Source organism: Hippocampus zosterae, chromosome 21, assembly GCF_025434085.1.
Source record: "Hippocampus zosterae strain Florida chromosome 21, ASM2543408v3, whole genome shotgun sequence".
Taxonomy (NCBI): Eukaryota; Metazoa; Chordata; class Actinopteri; order Syngnathiformes; family Syngnathidae; genus Hippocampus; species Hippocampus zosterae.
Genome location: NC_067471.1, coordinates 9145665 through 9163377, shown reverse-complemented (window position 1 = coordinate 9163377; position 17713 = coordinate 9145665). Strand labels below are relative to the sequence as shown.

General features: G+C 56.1%; 1 protein-coding gene across 11 annotated transcripts; it reads right to left on the bottom strand.

Annotated features, from left to right (window-relative positions):
* Positions 1-16674, bottom strand: ppfia2 (PTPRF interacting protein alpha 2). Of its 11 annotated transcripts, none has more exons than XR_007960563.1 (32): positions 16342-16670; positions 14443-14698; positions 9441-9542; positions 9198-9362; positions 9052-9126; positions 8822-8932; positions 8519-8740; positions 8292-8438; positions 8070-8204; positions 7674-7757; positions 7461-7592; positions 7303-7365; positions 7152-7243; positions 6942-7074; positions 6569-6789; positions 6220-6481; positions 6083-6112; positions 5874-6004; positions 5643-5803; positions 5478-5568; positions 4058-4139; positions 3781-3981; positions 3248-3310; positions 3097-3129; positions 2821-2996; positions 2637-2734; positions 2369-2544; positions 2225-2293; positions 1998-2154; positions 1870-1914; positions 1196-1280; positions 1-808 (listed from the first exon to the last, which is right to left on the bottom strand). XR_007960563.1 is itself a non-coding variant. In XM_052055806.1 (32 exons), the coding sequence occupies exons 2-30, from the start codon at positions 14689-14691 to the stop codon at positions 1871-1873; spliced, it is 3705 nt and encodes a 1234-aa protein (XP_051911766.1). In that variant the 5' UTR covers positions 14692-14698; positions 16342-16670; the 3' UTR covers positions 1-808; positions 1243-1280; position 1870. The 11 variants fall into 11 exon arrangements, 9 of the variants coding, with proteins under 9 accessions (XP_051911766.1, XP_051911762.1, XP_051911764.1 ...); XM_052055806.1 differs by having other exon boundaries at positions 1243-1280; XM_052055802.1 differs by lacking the exon at positions 1870-1914.
* Between the last annotated feature and the right edge of the window lie 1039 nt (positions 16675-17713).

Here is a 17713-nt window from a genome sequence, read left to right as displayed (position 1 = left end):
TCCAAGAGCAGCACATTATTTATCTTTGTTTCCACTAACTTCATGTTTGCTCTTTTTTTTTACACATATAATAAAAGTCATATCATTACGAATTTACATAAGCTACTTTAAATACACAGTACGCTTTCGGAAAATGGCGACCAGCCCGCTGCAGGAGGGAAACTCGACGCCATTTTATTTTTGTGGCTGTGGCAGCTCATCAAAATCCCTGACTTGATCCAAAGTGGACGCTATCGGCGTTGAAAATGCAAATGTGACACCATTTGACTTTTTCAAAATGGGTCTCATTGGCAACCTGGCGAAATGTAGAAAGTAAAACGAGCGAGCAACTCAAGGCCGTTTTTTTTGTGGCAATGGGAGGCCAGCAAAATCACCAAATTTTTGCCCATATTTCTTTTCTTCAAAATGGGGCCCGTTTAAAAATCGGTGATGTGAAGAGTGTGGAGGAGACTTTGATGGCAAATGGGAAGCCACCAAATTCATCAACTTGACCATAAAGCGAGTGCAGCCTCTGCCGTCAAAATGGCCAAACCATATACAGTACATCTGCCAATTTGTGCCAGTAAAATTTTTTAAATGGCTTTTAAAAGTTTTTTTTTTTTTTTTGAGTTTAGCACCGGAGGGGGCAGCAGGCTGGCGTCCACATTTGAGAAACGAGAGGTGGGCTGGTGCGATAGGCAGAGGGACGAGGGGCTTCTTGGCAGTGCAAGGTTATCCCGATGGCGTAGCCCTCCGACACCCCCCCCCCCTCAACCTCACCCACGGGGGAAACCACCCCGGGCGGGTGCAGCTCCGTTCAGAACTGGGCCTAAGAAAAACAAAAGAATGAAGTCATACCGCCGTCTCCGACTTGGCAGGCCGCGTGCTCCGAAGGCCGCGTTTCTCAGCCGCTTGCGGGTTTGCAAATTCCAGAAAGCCGATTCGTAGGCCGGTTCCTCTTTTTTTTTTTTTTGGGGCTTTGTTGACTGAATTACTTTTGAGTATTTTTGCGCATCTCAAAATGGCAACGTGACTCATCTGAGCTTGGCGCCCAATAAAGGCGAGCCTTGATCGCAAAGATGCGCCAAGCCTCCGGGGGAAAAAAAGGCTCATCTCATGCCTCGCCTTTGAAATCTGATGCCAAAAATGAAGAAGAAGAAAAAAAAAAAAAAAGAAGCGGCGGTGGGCGGCCGATGTTGCTCTGTGTGTTACATACAGCGGTACACTTTTAGGTCCATCTCCTCAGCACGAGTAGGTTCTCACCGTGGAGCTGTCCAGGCGCTGAATCGGCAAGGCTCCCGCTGTGGACGGGGGGGACAACAGGGGGCGATAAAAAGACGGCATCAGCATCCAGGCAGGCAACAATCACACCAGCAAAGACAACACTTGAGGGCAGGGTGGGCAAAACGGAGGCTGCGCTTTCTTTCCTGAATGTGCCCCGGCGAGCAAGAAAGTATCAGGAAAGTATTGGCGACAAAAAGTTCTGCCTGTGGCCGGTATTGGAAGTCTCTACAAGCATTCGATACCTTAAAGTTGGCCTGTATCGGCCGATACCGACTCCTGATATCAGTATGGCCCATTACTAAAAAATGTACAATAATGACATCATTACAACAGACCAGTTCTAGCTAAAAAAAATGTTTCGCTTCAATCCAACCATCCGTGCGCTGCTCCTTTTGGCCACCTGGGGGCAGTATACGAGCTACGTACATGGAGATTGAACAACGCTGCAACTTTAAACTGTCATCATCTTAACACAAAACCATCTTAAAGTACAAGGCTGTTTGGAACAAAGAGGTGATTGGGGGAAACGGGGGCGAGGGGGTTGACCACAACACTCACGGTCTACTTTGACCAGGGGTGGGGGGGGCGGGACACGTCATAGCTGACCTTAGAACCAATCCAAATACACGTCGTCCAGCGCCTCGTTAAGGACTGCCGAGGTGCCGGAGGAGAACAGGAAAGACAAAGTTTGGCCGGATGCGAGACAAGATGGCGGGGCGGAAACGCCGGCTTACCGTCGGGCGGGAGCCGGCGCGAGCGGCCCGACGTGGCGGTGAGACGGAAGCCGGCCGGCAGAGTCTCGGCCGAGCCGGGCATCATGCTGATGCCGTGCACGTCCCGCGGCGGAAACTGCCGCCTCCACGACGGGCCGCGGAAGTCTTTGTCGTCGCACTGTGGCGACACGCGGCGTTTGAAGGCGACGGGACGTTTACGACTCGACGGCGGCGAGAGCCGCTCTCACCTCGTCCAGCCGCCGCTCGGTGCCCAGCGCCAACAGATTATTGTACTCGCGCTCCAGAATCTGACGGGCCTGATGACGGAAAGGCGGAGCCAAAGTTATTTTGGCGACGCGGACGCTTTTGAATGGGGGGGGGGGGGTGATTACTTGAGTGTTCTGGTTGGGGATCTGGAGGAGCAGTGCCAGGCTGCTGTAGTCAAAGTTGTCGTCCAGGGCGACCAGCGCTCCGTGCACGCCACTCTCGTGCAGGATACCGGCGTAGTCCCGCAGGCCGATACTCTGCACCCAGCGGACCACCCGCTCGTTGCTCCACACCAGGACGTCTTGAAGGAAAAAGACAAGGACCATTATTGTTTTTTTTTTCCCCCCCCCCAGGTGGGGGTTGACCTGTGGCGGAAAGGCGCCTTTCTATGACCTCTCATTTCGTGCTGGCTCGTCTCCCGCCGCCGTTCCAACTCTTTCCGGTCGTAGTTGAGCTTCTTTAGACACATGATGCCATATTGTAAACTTGTTCTGAAAGCCCACAAAACGGTTCGACGTGACTCGCATCCAAATCCCGGCGCGCCCGCGACCCTCCGGAGCGATTCCCGGCGACTTACCTGTGGAAGCTGTCCACCATTTTGAGATGCACCCTCAGGTCCTTCTTGGTCAGGTGGTCCAGCATGCGCGCGTCCACCAGGCACTCCATGAAGTAGCTGCGGTACTGAGGTAGTCCGAGACTGGGCAGCCACTCGTTGCCGATCCACTCGTGGTTCATGTCGCCGTAAGCCAGCGTCTGGACGGCCGATACGGACGCTAGATGAACATTTGAAACAAAAATATCCGGGAGAGCGCAAGCGTCCCAGCCGAGGCGGGCCAGGTGTCTTTTGGCTTACCTGTGCCCAGCTCCCCTCGTCCGACTGGGATTTCTGAGTAAGACAAAGAGACGACTCATTGCTCGGCTGGAAGCACAAGCTCACCACAGGCTCAAGGGAAAGGGCGCTAGCGTTAAAGCGTGGCGGGGGTGGGGGGGGGGGGTCGACTGACCGTTTTGGAGGGGGCCGCCATGGTCTCCATCTCCTCGTGGGTCACCCACACGTTGCCCGACGGCTACGGGGGTGGGGGGGCGGTGCCGCGGAGACGGCGAGGCGCGGTGGGAGCGGATGTCCAGCAGGAGGCGCAAGCAGTGTTAAAGAAGAAGAGCAGCGCCACTGTAAGCCAACAGTGTTAAAGCATCACAGTCAAGACCACCCAAAGGCCCGGCAGCAGGGGGGGAGTCGGGGTTGATGAGTCTCAACGCAACACACACACACGCACGCCTCAACATGCACGCTGAAGCCAATTATAGCAAATCCCTGAGTTATCGCGGGTGGGGTGGCGGGGGTGTACAGGCCAAACCCACCTGTGTTGCGTGAAAATCTGTCAATTCAAAAGTCAAGTGAAACGCCACAAACGGGCTTACGGCAATTAGCAGTGACGTCTCTTTAGCAGGGGGGGGGGGCAACACGACGGCAACAACACAGAGCACAACAAGAAAACAACAACAAGAGACAAGCCGGCTCCTTCTTTTGAGCACTCACAGTTCTGGAGGTAGGGGGCGCCGACGGGCTGGTGAGCGAGACCATTTCCTGGATGGCCAGCCGCAGTTTGAGTCGGTGCAGGGGGTTGCTGATGCCGATCTCGCGCTGGATCTCCGTGTCGGACAGCGCCGACATGATGGCGCCGCTCTTGACGTTGGCGCGACAGGCCGCCACGTACCAGGCCGGCATTCCCAGCCACAGCTGCAAACGCAGGAGAGGCCGCGGGTGATTGGCCCCACCTAGAATGCCCCCGCGCCCCCCCAGAGCGCGGGCTCACCTCCAACCAGGCCACCACGGTGGGTCCGTCCCACTGCGCGAAAGGTAGGCCCTTCCTCCTGGCTTCTTCCAGCAGCTCGTGTCTACGCGGGCAGAGGAGACAGACGGAGCGCGTTTACGGTCCGCTCGAGCCAGACGTGCATTTCCAATGTTCTGCGGCGAAATAAAATTGGCTTGGGGGGCCTGGACTTGACTTTTTTTTTTTTTTTTTAACTCAGCTTTGACCTCGTACGCTCGACTCATTCCAGTTTCCCGTTTTACAGCACGCCATCAAACGCCGTCCACCCGCATGCAAAGACAACATTTCAAATTTCACGCAACCCCCCCCCCCAAAAAAAAAAAAATCCTTTCTTGCAAATCATTCCTGGCACAGAAAAAAAAACAACCTCAGATCAAATGGACACAACACGGCACGGAAAGCGTTTCCGAGCGCTTTGGGTCTTCTTCCATCCAGCACATGAGGTCAGAGAGCTCATGTTTGCATGTTCAGCTCGGGTCTAAGAATGCATGACGACTGAACATAGCTGGGGAAAGGGAAGTAAGGAAACCGTTATGAAAATTTAAAAAAAAATAAAAATAAAAATCATAAATCCAAAACATAGCCACACACAAATAAAGACACAAAAATCGGAGCGGACGGCATTCCGGGAGTGAAAAGCAGATCCGGCTGTCAATCAGTTGTTAGAAGGAAGACTGGGGGGGCGGGGAAAGGACGGAAGGAAGGAAGGAAGGAAGGAAGGAAGGAAGGAAGGAAGGAAGGGCCTTCTCCGAGAGAGCCGAGACAGGACACGACGTATGACGGTGGAGGTCAGCGGTGCGTCCTGCCCACTTACCCGCTTTGTTAGAGGCGAAGGGAGAAGAGAGAAAAAAAGTACACAGCAATTAGTTGACATTCACTGCATCCGGCACAGATGCGCGCACACAAAAAAAAACAAAAACAAACGACAACAACCCTGACTCAAGTCTCGTGCGTTGGCGGGAAGTCAAACATGGTTGCTGCATTTCTCCAAAGAGACCCCAAAAAAAACAACAAGGACATGGAAACGACACGGTTTTGGCGTTTCACGTTGCGGGTCCGCGTGCAGTCGTTGTCCGCGTCCGAAGTACACAGACCTGAAGACGACCGATACGCAACGACGACGACGACCAGAGCACAGCGATGGAGCAAGATGCCCAAATGGGGAGTTGAGGAGCAGGCAGCTAGCTGGCCGGCATGCATGGGGGGTGGGGCATGGGGGGGGGGGGAATCCGTGCGGCGGAGAGGGCATGACTACACGCAGGGCAAAGGGCATTCATGGTTAGGCAAGACAAACACCTCGCCGGACACGCTCCGCCCACTTCATCAAATGATTTTTTGGAAGGGGGGGGGCGATGGACATGCCGAGCAAATTTCCCCATTCCCAAAAAAGGGCCAAGCTTACTTCTTTCTCAAGCGGCGGTCCCTGTCGGCCTGCGCGCCCAGCTTGCCCGGCCCCGCGTCCTGGCCCGCCCCCTCCGACTCCGCGGCGATGGCTGCGGACCAATGGCAGGCCGCTCACGGACGAGTCGTATTTTCAGGGGGGGGGTGCGCGAATCGGGCGACCGACCTTGCGGATCCGGCGCGAGGTGTCTGTGCGGCGGCCGCGCCGGCCGGCCCTTCTCCTTCTTGCCGAAGAGGCGGCCGATGGACGACTTGATGCCTTTCTTCTTGGGCTGCTTGTGCAGAGAGTCCTGGCTGCTGGCCGCGCTGCTCGGGGGGCCTTCCAGGCTGCGGAGGAGGCACAGTGCGGAGAAGGCGTTTCGGCTAGGGAGGGGGCGGGGGGCGGGGGGTGGCCTACCCTCGGGCGTCGTTGTGCGAGGACGCCGGGAGGGTGCGCGTCATCCGGGCGCTGCGCGGCGTGGCGGGCGGAGACGTCTCGCATTTGATGGTGGCCTTGTCCTCGCGCCCGTCGTCTTCCACCGCCGCGATCTGATTGGTGGACGGTCAAAACGTCAACTGCCGACACGTCAATCTAAAGCCAAGCGCCGGAGCGTCCGCGCGCCGCACCTTTCTCCTGTGTTTCCGCAAATCGCTGGGCTGTCGGGAGACAAAGGAGAGGCACCGGCGCCGACGTTTGTCACCGAGTTGCTTTTTTCCGCGGTGAGGAAGAAGGTGAGGTCGGTTGGAGCGGGCTCATACCGTACCAGGGTCATGACCCCCATGCGCTCCATGTCCCGGGCGGGGCTGCGGGGGTCCAGCTTGGGGGTGGAGTGCCCGCTGGGCGGCGAGGAGGACGCCAGGGAGGAGGCGGTGGCCGAGGCGGTGATTGAGGCCCCGTGGTGGTGGTGGTGGTGGGGGTGGGGGTGCATGCGGGCCAGGTTGAGCCCCTCCAGGCTGACGCTGGCCACGCGGCTCTCAATCTCCTCGGCGCGCAGCTCCGTCGACTCCTTCTCCTCCTGGATCAGCCTGCAGATGGGGGGTGGGGGGTGTCGGGGGGGGCGTACGCCTTCAGCATCCAAAGCACCAGCGCGGCCGCGCACCGAGTCCACCCACCGGATCTCCTTGTTGATGGCGTCCAGCTGCTCCTGAAGCATCATGGCCAAAGTTTGCGCGTCCGAGTGGCCGCCGGGCGAGAGCAGGTCCATGGAGCTGAAGAGCGTCTCCCGGTCGTCGTCGTCCATGTCGGACATCTCCGTGTCGCTCTCAAAATGGTGGGCGCCGCCCGCCACGCCCAGCTGCTGCGAGCGCCACTCTTGCTCGCCCAGAGACTTGGCCTGAGAAAATAAACGGAAAGGCCACCAGGGGGCGTGCGCGGCTTTGCCAATGAATCCTTTGCTCGATTTTGTATTTGGAATCGACGGAAAAAGACGAAAACAAGACCAAAAAAAAAAAAAGAGTTGAGTGTGATGTCATTATTTCTCCTCACCTTGCTTTCGCGCAGGCCCACGCGACCTCGCCTGGGCCTCCGTATGACCTTGGCCGAGCGGTAGTGGTCCGACTGGGTCTCGGCCAGGGAGCCCAGGGAGAACCGGAGCTCGCCCGAAGTGTCCAGGTGAGACCTGCGCAAGAGTTGACGCTTGACATTGTGCAAATGGGGGGCGGGGGGGCGGTATAAAAAAACCACAATCAGCCTAACCGCGACATGGTGGGCTCCGTGAGGGATCCCGCCCTCAACCTGAACTGGTCCAGCTCCGACCGCAGCTTTTCAATTTCCTCGGCCAAATGCGTCTGCAAGCCAAAAATAATCAGACGGCGTCCATTGGTCCGGCCGACTCGATGACGCTCACCTTCTCGTGTAAGGACTCCTCGTACCGCTTCCTGTAGCCCTCCGAGTCTTGGATGAGTAAATTCTGGAGGCACCCCCCCCGACCCCGCCCCCAAAACAAAACAAAACCCGGGTGAGGAGAAAAGGAGGAGCGGAGCGAGAGCGCGGTCGGGAGGGAACCTTCTCTTCCAGCGCCGCCATGCGTTCCTTCAGGTGCAGCTGCAAGCGCTCGTTGGACTCGGTGAGGAGGCGGTCCACCGTGTCCGAGAGACGCTTGTTGTGCTCCTCGTTCATCTTCTCTCGCTGGCGAGCCTGCAAGGGGGCGGGGGGGGAGGAGACGGAGGAGATGAGCGACGCTCGGGAGAGTGGCGGCCCCCCTCCCTCGGCGCTCACCCGTAGCAGCTCCTGGTTTTTCTCCTCCAGCTGGCATTCCAGGTGGCGCATGCGCTCCTCGACGTTGCCGTGACGCTCTTCTGCCTACAACGCACATCTGCTCTCAGCCACACATCTGAGGCTCACACAAAAACCAAAAGGCCACATTTTGCACCTTGACATTTGACAAGCTTTTCTGGAGAAAGCCACCTGCAGAAAAATTACCCCCCCCCCCCCCAACAAAAAAAAATGTGCCCTTGACTTTGCAAAAATGCTAAAATCAGCATTTCAAATTTCAAAAGGGGAAAAAAAACCTTCAAAATGGCCCAAACAATTCTAAATGGGGGAGGGGGGCGACTTTGGGCGTGCCGCTTTCTTCTCGGAAGGAAAGAAGCTTTTGCTTTGGGGGGGCGTGACCTTGGTGAGCGCGGCGATCCTCTGGGCCAGCTCGGCCTCCACCTCGGGCAGCGTCTCGGCCTTGCGCATGGTCTGCTGCAGCTTCTGCTCGGCCAGCTCCAGCCTCTCTTGCAGCTGCCGGTTCTTCTCCTCCATCTGCGGCCAGCCAAAGCAAAATTTGGAAAAGGAAAAAAAAAAAAAAAGCGGCGACGGGGGGGGGGGGGGTTGCGCGGCGAGACCCACCTGCCTGAGGAAGGCCTCCTTGTTGGCCAGCTCGTTCTCCAGCTTGTCGTTGATGTCGTGCACCGATGTGGACTCGCGCTGGGCGCTCAGGTAGCGCTTCTCCAGCGTGACGATGCGCTCCTCCATGTCCTCCTTCTGGCACATGGCCTGCAAACGGCGGACGACAAGGTCCAAAAACGCCGGCCGACCCCGAGTCGCTCCCCCCCCCTCCCGCGCGCATTGGTCACCTCTTTGATGTCCCGCTGGTACTTGCTGTTCATCTCCTCGGACTTGATGAGGTCCTTGCGGGCCGTCTCCAGCTCCTGCTCCACCTCGGAGACGCGCGACGACAGCGACGACATGCGCTCCTTCATCTGCGCCAGCTCGTAGTTCTGCTTCTCCAGCAGGTCCTGCAGCTCCGCCACTTGGCCCGCCTCGCGCGCCGACTCCAGCGAGCCGTTGGACAGCCGCTGGGGACGGCGACAGAAGTGAGTGTGCCATGCCGGGGGGGGGGGGGGGGCGGGGGATGGGGAGGGGGGGGGTCAGCAGACCTTGCCGCGGACCTTCGGCTGCGCCTCGCCTCCCTCCGGGACGTCGTCGCCGGCTTCGCCCGACGCCACCTTCCTCTGGATGTGAGCATTCTGCTCGCGTAAGGCCACGATCTGCAGGCGGGGGGCCCGGGAGGGGGGGGGGCGTACAAGTGTGACGAAAAAGCACCGATCCTTGGATCATTCCCAAGGTTTTCTTTTTGTAGCAAAGGTTGGCTGACAACTTTTCCTACCTCCTGGTTGGCTGCCGTAAGCTCCTCCTCCAAGGCGGACACCCTCTCCAGCGACACGCGCAGTCGCTCGCGCACCTTCACCGGGAAAACAATCGTTGGGAAAACATTTTTAAAAAATAAAGGTGATTGATGTTTGCGCGCCGCACCTTCTCGTCGAGGGCTTTGTGGTGTTCAAACAAGGACTTGAGGGCCTTGAGGACCTCCACCTCGCTGGAGACGCCCGAGGGCGACTGCGCCTGCCTCTTGACCACCGTCATGCGCAGCGAGCGCTCGTGCCGCGACACCAGACATTCCAGGTGCTCCAACAGCAACTGCGCAACACAACCACCGCTCGTTCCTTTTGGGCTCCAGTTGGGGTTTTTTTTTTTTTTTCCGTTTGCAAAACGCACCCTGGTGTTGTTCCTCTCGGCCTTCAGCTCCGAGATCTCCTCTTCCTTCTCCAGCAGCTGCTCCCGGCAGGCGTTGAGCTCCTTGGTGAGCGACGCAAACTCCTAAATAAGATGTGGAGAGAAGATCACACGTCAGGCGGACGGCCAAAACACGACCGCGGGTGGAGGGTGGGAGTGTGGGGGGGGGGGGGGTGAACTTGTTCCTGGCCCGTTAGCGAGAGCGTTGCCCCACGCCAGGAAAGCCTCCTGAAAGCTCGCGGCGCTGCTCAGTCGTGTGTCAAGAGCTGCCAACTCCCCCTCAAGTGCCACAGTTGGACGGGCAGGCGGCCCCCCCCCCCAAAAAAAAACAATCAAATGCATTTGAACCCAAACGAATCCCCGATTGAGAAGGGAAACCGCAGCACTGGAGGAGAACAAACAGAGGATCTCCTCGTTGGCATGCCGCCGCGCTCATCGCCGTGGCAACCGCAGCTCCGTTACCATGGCGAAGCACGGAACCTCTCAAACTCGGCTCGGAAGTTCGTCGGGAACGTTTGGAGGGCTTCGCAAATTTTTCGGCCAAGGATGCGATTCACTTGGAAAAGCGCTTTGTCGGCCGTCGGGAGGACCGCCATCTTGGAATCGGGCGACGGATACTCGGCCATCCCGAAAAACGATTGCCGCTAGCAGTGGAAGCTTTTGACGCTACGTTAGCAAACGCTAAGCTGGTCGGCTTTCGTAGCAAAGAGCGCATTTGGGTGAGGCCGCGAGCCAATTTCCCCCTCGGGGGGGAGTCTTCTTCCAATTCCGAGCGCCGCTCCATCTCGCCATTTTGGCGGTTTTAGCCGCTCCCTCTTGTACTGGCAGACATCAAGCGGGTGCGGCCCAGGCGCATCATCGAGGAGCGCTCGTCTTTGTCGCCACGGCAACAGAGGCTTGAAGGGCTGACGGCTGCGATTCATACATCCGCTACAGAGCTAACTAGTTAGCATCGCGAGGACAACATTTATGGCACAACGGAGGGAGGGTGAGGGGTGTGGGGGGGGGGGGGGTCCGGCGGTTCTTGCAGTGGAAAGCTCGCTCATCCTTTTAATCGCGATGGAATCCAATGTGGGTCAAACTGCATTGCCCATCTGCCCCGCGTGGATTTCAAACACCGATTAAAAAAAACAAGATGGAAAATAGGCCAAAGGCCCCCATCGTTCGGCACGCGCAGTCAAGAGCGCAACGGCCGCGTGCGCAATCGTCGTCGTCACGCGAGCAAACAGAAAGGTCAAAGGCTTCCATCGGCGGTTCGGCGCGCATCGATCACGTCCGCCCTCATTTGCGCGCAGGCGCCTTTGGTTCCAATTTGCGACGCGTCAGGCGGCGCCAATGGCGGCGCTTAACGGCCCCGCGGCGCAAATGTCAGTCTGCCACGTCGCACGCTTGATTGACGCCCGTCAAACACGGCCATTTGGAGTTCAAGGTCGAGGGATGTTTTTGAAGCGCTGCCGCCGAAGCATCTCGGGTCTGTTCGAAATCGTCTCGAGAACGTCCGTTAGCTTAACGCTAACGCAAAATGCAAAACGTCAAACTTGCAAGCTGCATTGACCTCGTCCGCAAGGCGAGTCGAGCTCCTCTCGTGGCTCGTTGACTGCCCAAACCCACTTGGCGGAAAACATTGGTCTCCATCAGTGCCCCCCCCCCCAATCCGGGTTTTGCGCAAACAAGCTGCCGTGACGGAAGTGTCAGCGGCGTGAGATTGTGGGTGGGATTGACACCTAAGACACACCTTGATGAGAATGGAGCAACTGGGAGGGGGGGGGGGGCTATGAAATTGCGGTGGTGATGGATGCCAACTCAGATCAGGCATTTTGCCAATCAATCATTACAATAAAAACCAAAATAAATGCGATTCAAATAAATATCAACATTTACATTTCAAATGCATGAATAAACACATCGATGGCCTAAAACAAAACGAAAACAATGCAATCAAAGTAACACAAACAGAAAATGCTGCAAAAATGGAAATCAATGAATAAAACGACAAATCTCAAATGAAAATAACGTGTCACCGGAAAGAAATAAAAAATAGAAGCCGATCGACGCAACGAAGTTTCGGAGGGCAGAAGTCACGTGACTTGCCTGGAAAGTGTAGAACCTGGTGCCGTTGGGCGGGTGCGCCTTGGGGCAGTTGCCCCCCGCGCTCACCTCGGAGAAAATCATAATCCGAGCCAACTACAACAACATCCCAGATCCGGGCATGACCGCCGCCGAGCAAACAAAAGGTTTCCCCCTCACCCCACCCAAAAAAAGAAAAATAAGATCTTCCCAATCGGCACGCGAGCACGAGCGCGCGCTAGGCGGCGGCGCGCCCGAGCGAGCCGCGCGGCATCCGAGAGGCCGAAGAGGAATCGCGACCATCAAGGCTGCGTGGCAGAGACGCGCCGCGGCTCCGACTGCAACGGCGGCGGCTCTGCGCGCATTAAGCACGACCCAGCAACCGGCAGCCACCACCCGCCTCCCCCTTTCTGCGCGCCTCCCCCCCCCCCACTCCACCCCTTCTTCCTCTTCGCGAACCAATCAGCTGCAAGAGGAACCACAACAGACGCAGTACAACAACAACAACAAAAAATAATGAAATCATCAAGATATGCGCGACTGCGACGAATCATGACAGTGTCGGACAAAGACTTTGCAACCGACACGCACGTGACGTCGGTCATTTTCCAGAAGGGCAACGAAAAGAAAGGCTGTCGTGTGCACGCCACGGCAACAGGTGGCGCCAGAGACTCCGATTTTGCTCTGGTTGACAGTCGCTCCAGACAATCAATAAATAAATACTAAGGCCTTATTTTTACTCTTCAAAAAATAAAGAATTGCTTAAATTAAAAAAGAGGCAATCGAGGGAGCAACCCCCCCCCCCCAACCCCGGTCTTATTGACGCCATTTATCCTGGAGGAGTTTCTGTCTCATTTTTTCATTTGCAGCAAGTGCAACACAGCAAAAAAAAAAAAAGTTTCCTCCCACCGCTTCTCTCTACTTTATTTGCAACTTGAGCCTCATCAGTCTTGCGATTGACGACAGGCAAGAGGAAGAGAAAAAGGAAGAGGAGGCGAGCTCATAAGTTCCTCATTAACGCCCCCTCACGAAGGCGCGCGCTCACATTAAGAACACACACACACACACTATAACAGGAGGACTTTGTGCCAGCAAGTCTAACAAGATTTGGAGATGAAAACGCAGAAACCTTGGACATAAATCACCAAAATGTGGTTTAGAGAGCCTGCGCAAAGTCCAAGTTACATCACAGCAAAAAATAGGATGTGGATTTTTGTCACGAACACACTCGGGAAAAGATAAGGGGAACAATGTGTTCCTTTGCGCAGTGTTTCACTGTCCTCTATGAAGCAAGCCGAGTTGAGTTTTGGTTATATTCCTTCAGTGCTCACCAAAAGGCGGTTTGGGAGACCCAAATTCCAAGCTGAAGGTCAGTTTGAATCATTGGGCAGCTTGGGGCGCACTTTCAAAGTCCTATGGCGCCCTCTTCGGGACGCCATTGGTATTGAACAAAATACTTCCGCTACTTGACGACGTCAAAATAATCCAATTGAAAAATTACATTACATCTTGCGCCATGATGCAAAGTGTCAGAATGTTTTGGGGGAAATTGTGGACGTCGTGTTCTCTGAGGAAGAGAACTACCCGGACTGTTCCCCCCCCCCCCCCAAGACATTTAAACAGAAACGTTCTGGGTGTAATACCTCGTCTGGTCACTGAACAGCAGCATCCAAGTGGATGACGAACACGCGGATGCTTTCAGCTCTTCTAACCATAAAACGATTTTTGGAAAAGGAAAAAAAAACCTAACGAAAAGAAAAAAAAAGATCAATGAGCTTTATTCTTCTCTCATGCGTCAAAGGGTGTTTAAAAAAGAAAAACGATTGAAAGTTAAAAATATCTGGTGGATCACGGGTGCCGCTATTCGGAGAAGCAACATTGAACATTTGAAAGATGGCAGCATTTGTTTGCCATTCAAATAAGCCGACGCCAGCCTGCGACTGCGTTTTGAAGCGGCGCTCATGCTTAATGCACGCGAAGGCGCGCCAGCCTATGGTCTCGGTCTGGCTGCCGTTTGTTATCAAAATTGTTTAGGCCTCGGGCTCACGCTAATCGTGTCGAACCAGCTCGCGTGACAAGCGCCGGCTGATAAAAGTCATCTGTGTCGCATGCCTCCAGTTGTCATGGGTGCGACGCGTGGCTAATGCTAAAAGAGGACAACCCGCGTGGCTAGTGAGCGTCCATTCCTTGCAAAACTCACCGTTTTTTTTTTTTTAATCTTTGGTTGCTTCTCAACAGAGGCGACGTTTGGTCGTGACCTACTTATTTTATTTTTTTTTTTAGCCGTCACTCATGCGGCTGCGCGTCACGCTGCCGCCTCACTCGCGCACGTCGGACCCTTCCTCCGCGCATCTTTCCAGCTAGCCGATTAGCGCGCCAAGGTGGCGTTGACATCCATTAGCCTCTTTTATTGCCGATCCCTTCCAACTCTTTGCGGCCAAACCTGTGATGCGAGTCGAGGCCCTCGGCGGCGGTCAAACGCCTCTTTGTCGGGGAAAACAATGGCAACATTTTTCTAAGTGCTGTGCGAATGACGCGCTGCTGCGGTCAACCAGTTGCCACGGGACTACAACATTTATGCCCCCACCCCCCACCCCGGGCCCCGCTACGAATGTGGAGGCTTCTTTCACTCCAAGATTTGCTTCGTAGCGATGATTTCAAGGAAGCTTCCCTGCCCCGTCGGCTCTTTTGCGTCAAAAAGTCCGAGACGCTAAAATGCCGTCGTGAAGGAACGGATGCTAACGTTAGCCTTGGCCCAACCGGCCTTGACCGATTGCTCGTAAGGGCCTCCAAATTGCTTGACGAGCCATCTGTGTCATCGGTATCTCTCACGTCAATTAAAACCCGAACCGCTCCATAGCGACTCGGACTCCCAAAACGGACGCGGGGGGTGGGGGGTGGGGGGGCGGCATCCTACCTGCGGCAGGGCGGAGCTGAGCTGCCTCTGCAGCGAATCTCGGTCGTAGATGACGTCCTGCAGGTGCTGCTGGGACAGGGCCAGGCTCTCCTGCGTCTCCCTCAGCGTGTCCAGCAGGCGGTCGCGCTCGTCCAGCATGTTGACCATCAGCTGCTCAAAGTGCGAGTCCGGGTCGGACGAGCCGCTCTGCGAGCCGCGCTGGCTCGGCGCCGCGTCCTCGCTGATGGTGGGCATCACCTCGCACATCATCTTGCCGCTGAAAAGCAAACGTGCGGGAAAACGTCAAGCGGGGGTGTGGGGGGGGGGGTATTCGGATTTCATGCCGAGAGAACCGTCGCACTCTGACCTCTTCTGAACGCCCGTCCCCAAATCAAACAAATTAGGCCGCGTCCTCTCAAGCTCATCTCGGCCCGACCGCCACGACGAATAGCGACAGCGCGGCCGACGGGGCTAGCAAGCGCGAGCGCGACAAGCGTGTTCGGCCTACATTTGGCACCAACGGAACCTCGGTCACGGGGGGGGGGGGTGCAAAGGCATCGTAGGCGGCGCTGCGGCCACGCTAAGATGCCGATCAGACGCCGCCCTCGCGCCAACCCAGGTCCCGGGTCGTGTCGGGCCCGCGTCCCGGCGGGTTCAGGCAAGATTGCGAGACGCTCTGGCGGGAGTCCCTCCGTCTCGCTATTCGGCCGCTAACGTTTCAGCGGCGGAGCGTGCCGGCTCGCCGACTGCATTCCAAATGGATCGGTAAGGTCAAAGGTCAGGTCAAGGGTCAGGTCAGAAATTTTCAATCAATCGTTCCATTTCGGTCATCGTCTGCTGCCCAAACGCCAACCGAGTCAAGATTTCGATGCTGACGCAAACGAATACGAGCTAAACATCAGTGAACCTTCGCAATTCGGCGAGCAACATTTGACACGCGCTCATCGAGACGGCCAAAATGCCAACGCTAATTAAAGGGCCCCAAAGGTCAATCCATCAGTCAGTCCGTCCCTAAAAGGAAATGTTTTGGGGCCTCAACATTAGCTACGCTCTGCATGCGCGCGTGTGTGTGTGTGTGTGTGTGTGCGCTGTATTCATGAATGGAGAGGAGCAGATTGTAGCGAGTACTCGCAATGATTCAAAAAGGCGCCTGCTCGCCAACAAACAACCTGTCAAGTCGCTCCCGTCTCATCCAATCAAAATACATCCTACTCTTGATTTTCAATCCGAGCTAACGAGCTTCGCATTTCTGCCTCGTCAACAAACAATCGGGCTCTCTGTGTAGCAAGCGTGGAAGCGTCATTCCCACTAAAGCACGAGGACACATCCAGGGGTGGGGGGGGGGGGCTTGTGTGTGTGTGTGTGTGTGTGTGTTGACTCAAAGTGGCCCAATATTTGTGCGTGCGGCGGCTATGCAACACCCACAAAAGTATTGGGACAGATGCAGAAAGTGAACACCCGCGCACGCAGTAATTGACGTGCGGGTGTTCATTCGAAAATAAGGACATCGATGCGGCCTTTCAGTCTGAGTCTGTGTGTGTGTGTGCGCGCGCGTGCGTGATCGCTTCACGTATGACAAGAGCCTGCCAGTATCGCGTGTTTTAGGTCATGACGTCTCCCGTCGGCCTGCGGCCATTGACCCGCGCGTGCACGTGAACGCGTGCTTCATGCGTGTGCGCGCGAGCGGGGGCGTGTTCATTCATCCAAACCACCCGGCGGTAGAGTACGCGTGCGTGCGTTTGCGTTCGGCGGGGGAGCACGCTTGGCTATTGTCTCAAGTGCATTACATCATACCGACAAGCCCCCCCCCGCAGCCGCCGCCCCCCCCCCCCTCCTCGTCCTCCCTCCCACCAATGTCAAGCACGCACACGCGGATGCACACGATCACCTTGGCGATGTAGGTCAGTAGCGCGCGCTTACCTTCTCTGCGTGCGCGTTCACGATGCCCGACGCTCAGCTCGTGTGCAGATCGGGCACGCACCTGCTTGCCAAATCAAAAAGGCATCGAGAAAGGAAAGCAAAAGCAAAAAGCGAGCTGGCCGCTCTCAGTGGTGCTTCCGCGCGGCGTGACGAAGGCGCGGCCGGCGCGCTTCCACTGCCGCCGACGGCCCCCCCCGCGGCACCTTCTTCGTCATCATGGTCGCGAACGACGTGCCCACGACGACATGGTTCCCGTGGCGCTTGGCGGACAAGATCTCCAGGAAGAAGAGGAAGTGGAGGAAGAGGAGGCGAGCTGGAAGAGACCATTGAGAGCCACGGGGGGGTGGAGAGGAGGAGTCTTAAAGTTGCAGCTGTGCTTTTCATCCTCATTTGGGACGCCAGCCAATCAGGAGCCGGGCGACACTTGATTAGGAACGCCCTCGCCCCCCCAATGCAGATGCCGCCTCGATGGGGACGCCCCATGGGAGGCAGACGCGTACGGGCTTTCTGTACCCGGAGAAAAGCCACGCAGGTGCGGGGAGGGAGAGCATGCAAAGTTCACACAGCAAGGCCGGGGCCCAGAATCGAACCCGCAACCTCGGCACTGTGAGGTGGGCCGTGTCGCCCAATTTCGTCAAATCAGGAAATACAAAATAAGCCCCCAAATATTTCAATGTGTCTGAAATATAGCATGTGAGCTTGTTTTGGTGTGCATTCATGAAAATGATCTTTGAAGAATAAAATGCACCCGCACTCAATTTCATGAGCACGTGACGGATCTATGTGTGTGTGTGTGTGTGTCTTCCTGTTGCCACGGCAACAGCCCTTTGTCCAACATGCCTTTTCGGCTTCTTTTGTCAGCAAATTTCAAGTTTCCCCCCCCCCCCCCACCAAAGAGAGAAAACGCATCCAAATCGATCCATTGAATTATTGACGTGCTTGTGACGTCACTGTCCATGGTGCTGAAAGACGATTCGGCGTCATTGTTTGCCAGGAGAATCGGACAAAATATGCCCGCTTTATTTATTTATTATGATTATTCATCGGCATCATTTGATTTACTTTAACAGCCCCCCCCCCCGCCCCTACCGGCCACAATCATTTCATCGTTCAACCTTCCTGTGTGAGGTCATGACAGATTTCCAGATGTTGTGCAGGGTCGAAGTCCTGTTGCATGCAGTCCTGATTGGCCCGAGCGGGGTTGCAGTTGCCAGGCAACCAGGCAGCTGCTGCCCAAAGCCCACAGACGGCCCTTAATGAACATTTTTTTTTTCTGCTCGTCCTGCAGCTGCTGCGGCACAGGTACATGCAACGAGATGAACACACACCAATTTAGCACACCTCCCCCCCCCCTTCTGTGTGTGTATCCGAA

Excerpts from the sequence above, each read along its gene's own strand:
- ppfia2 (XM_052055802.1), bottom strand. The coding sequence starts at position 14,691 with ATGATGTGCGAGGTGATGCCCACCATCAGCGAGGACGCGGCGCCGAGC. Across the intron at positions 5,569-5,642 it reads CCTCGCGCCGGATCCGCAAG|CCATCGCCGCGGAGTCGGAG; the intron begins GTCGGTCGCCCG and ends ATTGGTCCGCAG. Across the intron at positions 2,735-2,820 it reads ATGGTGGACAGCTTCCACAG|AACAAGTTTACAATATGGCA; the intron begins GTAAGTCGCCGG and ends GTGGGCTTTCAG.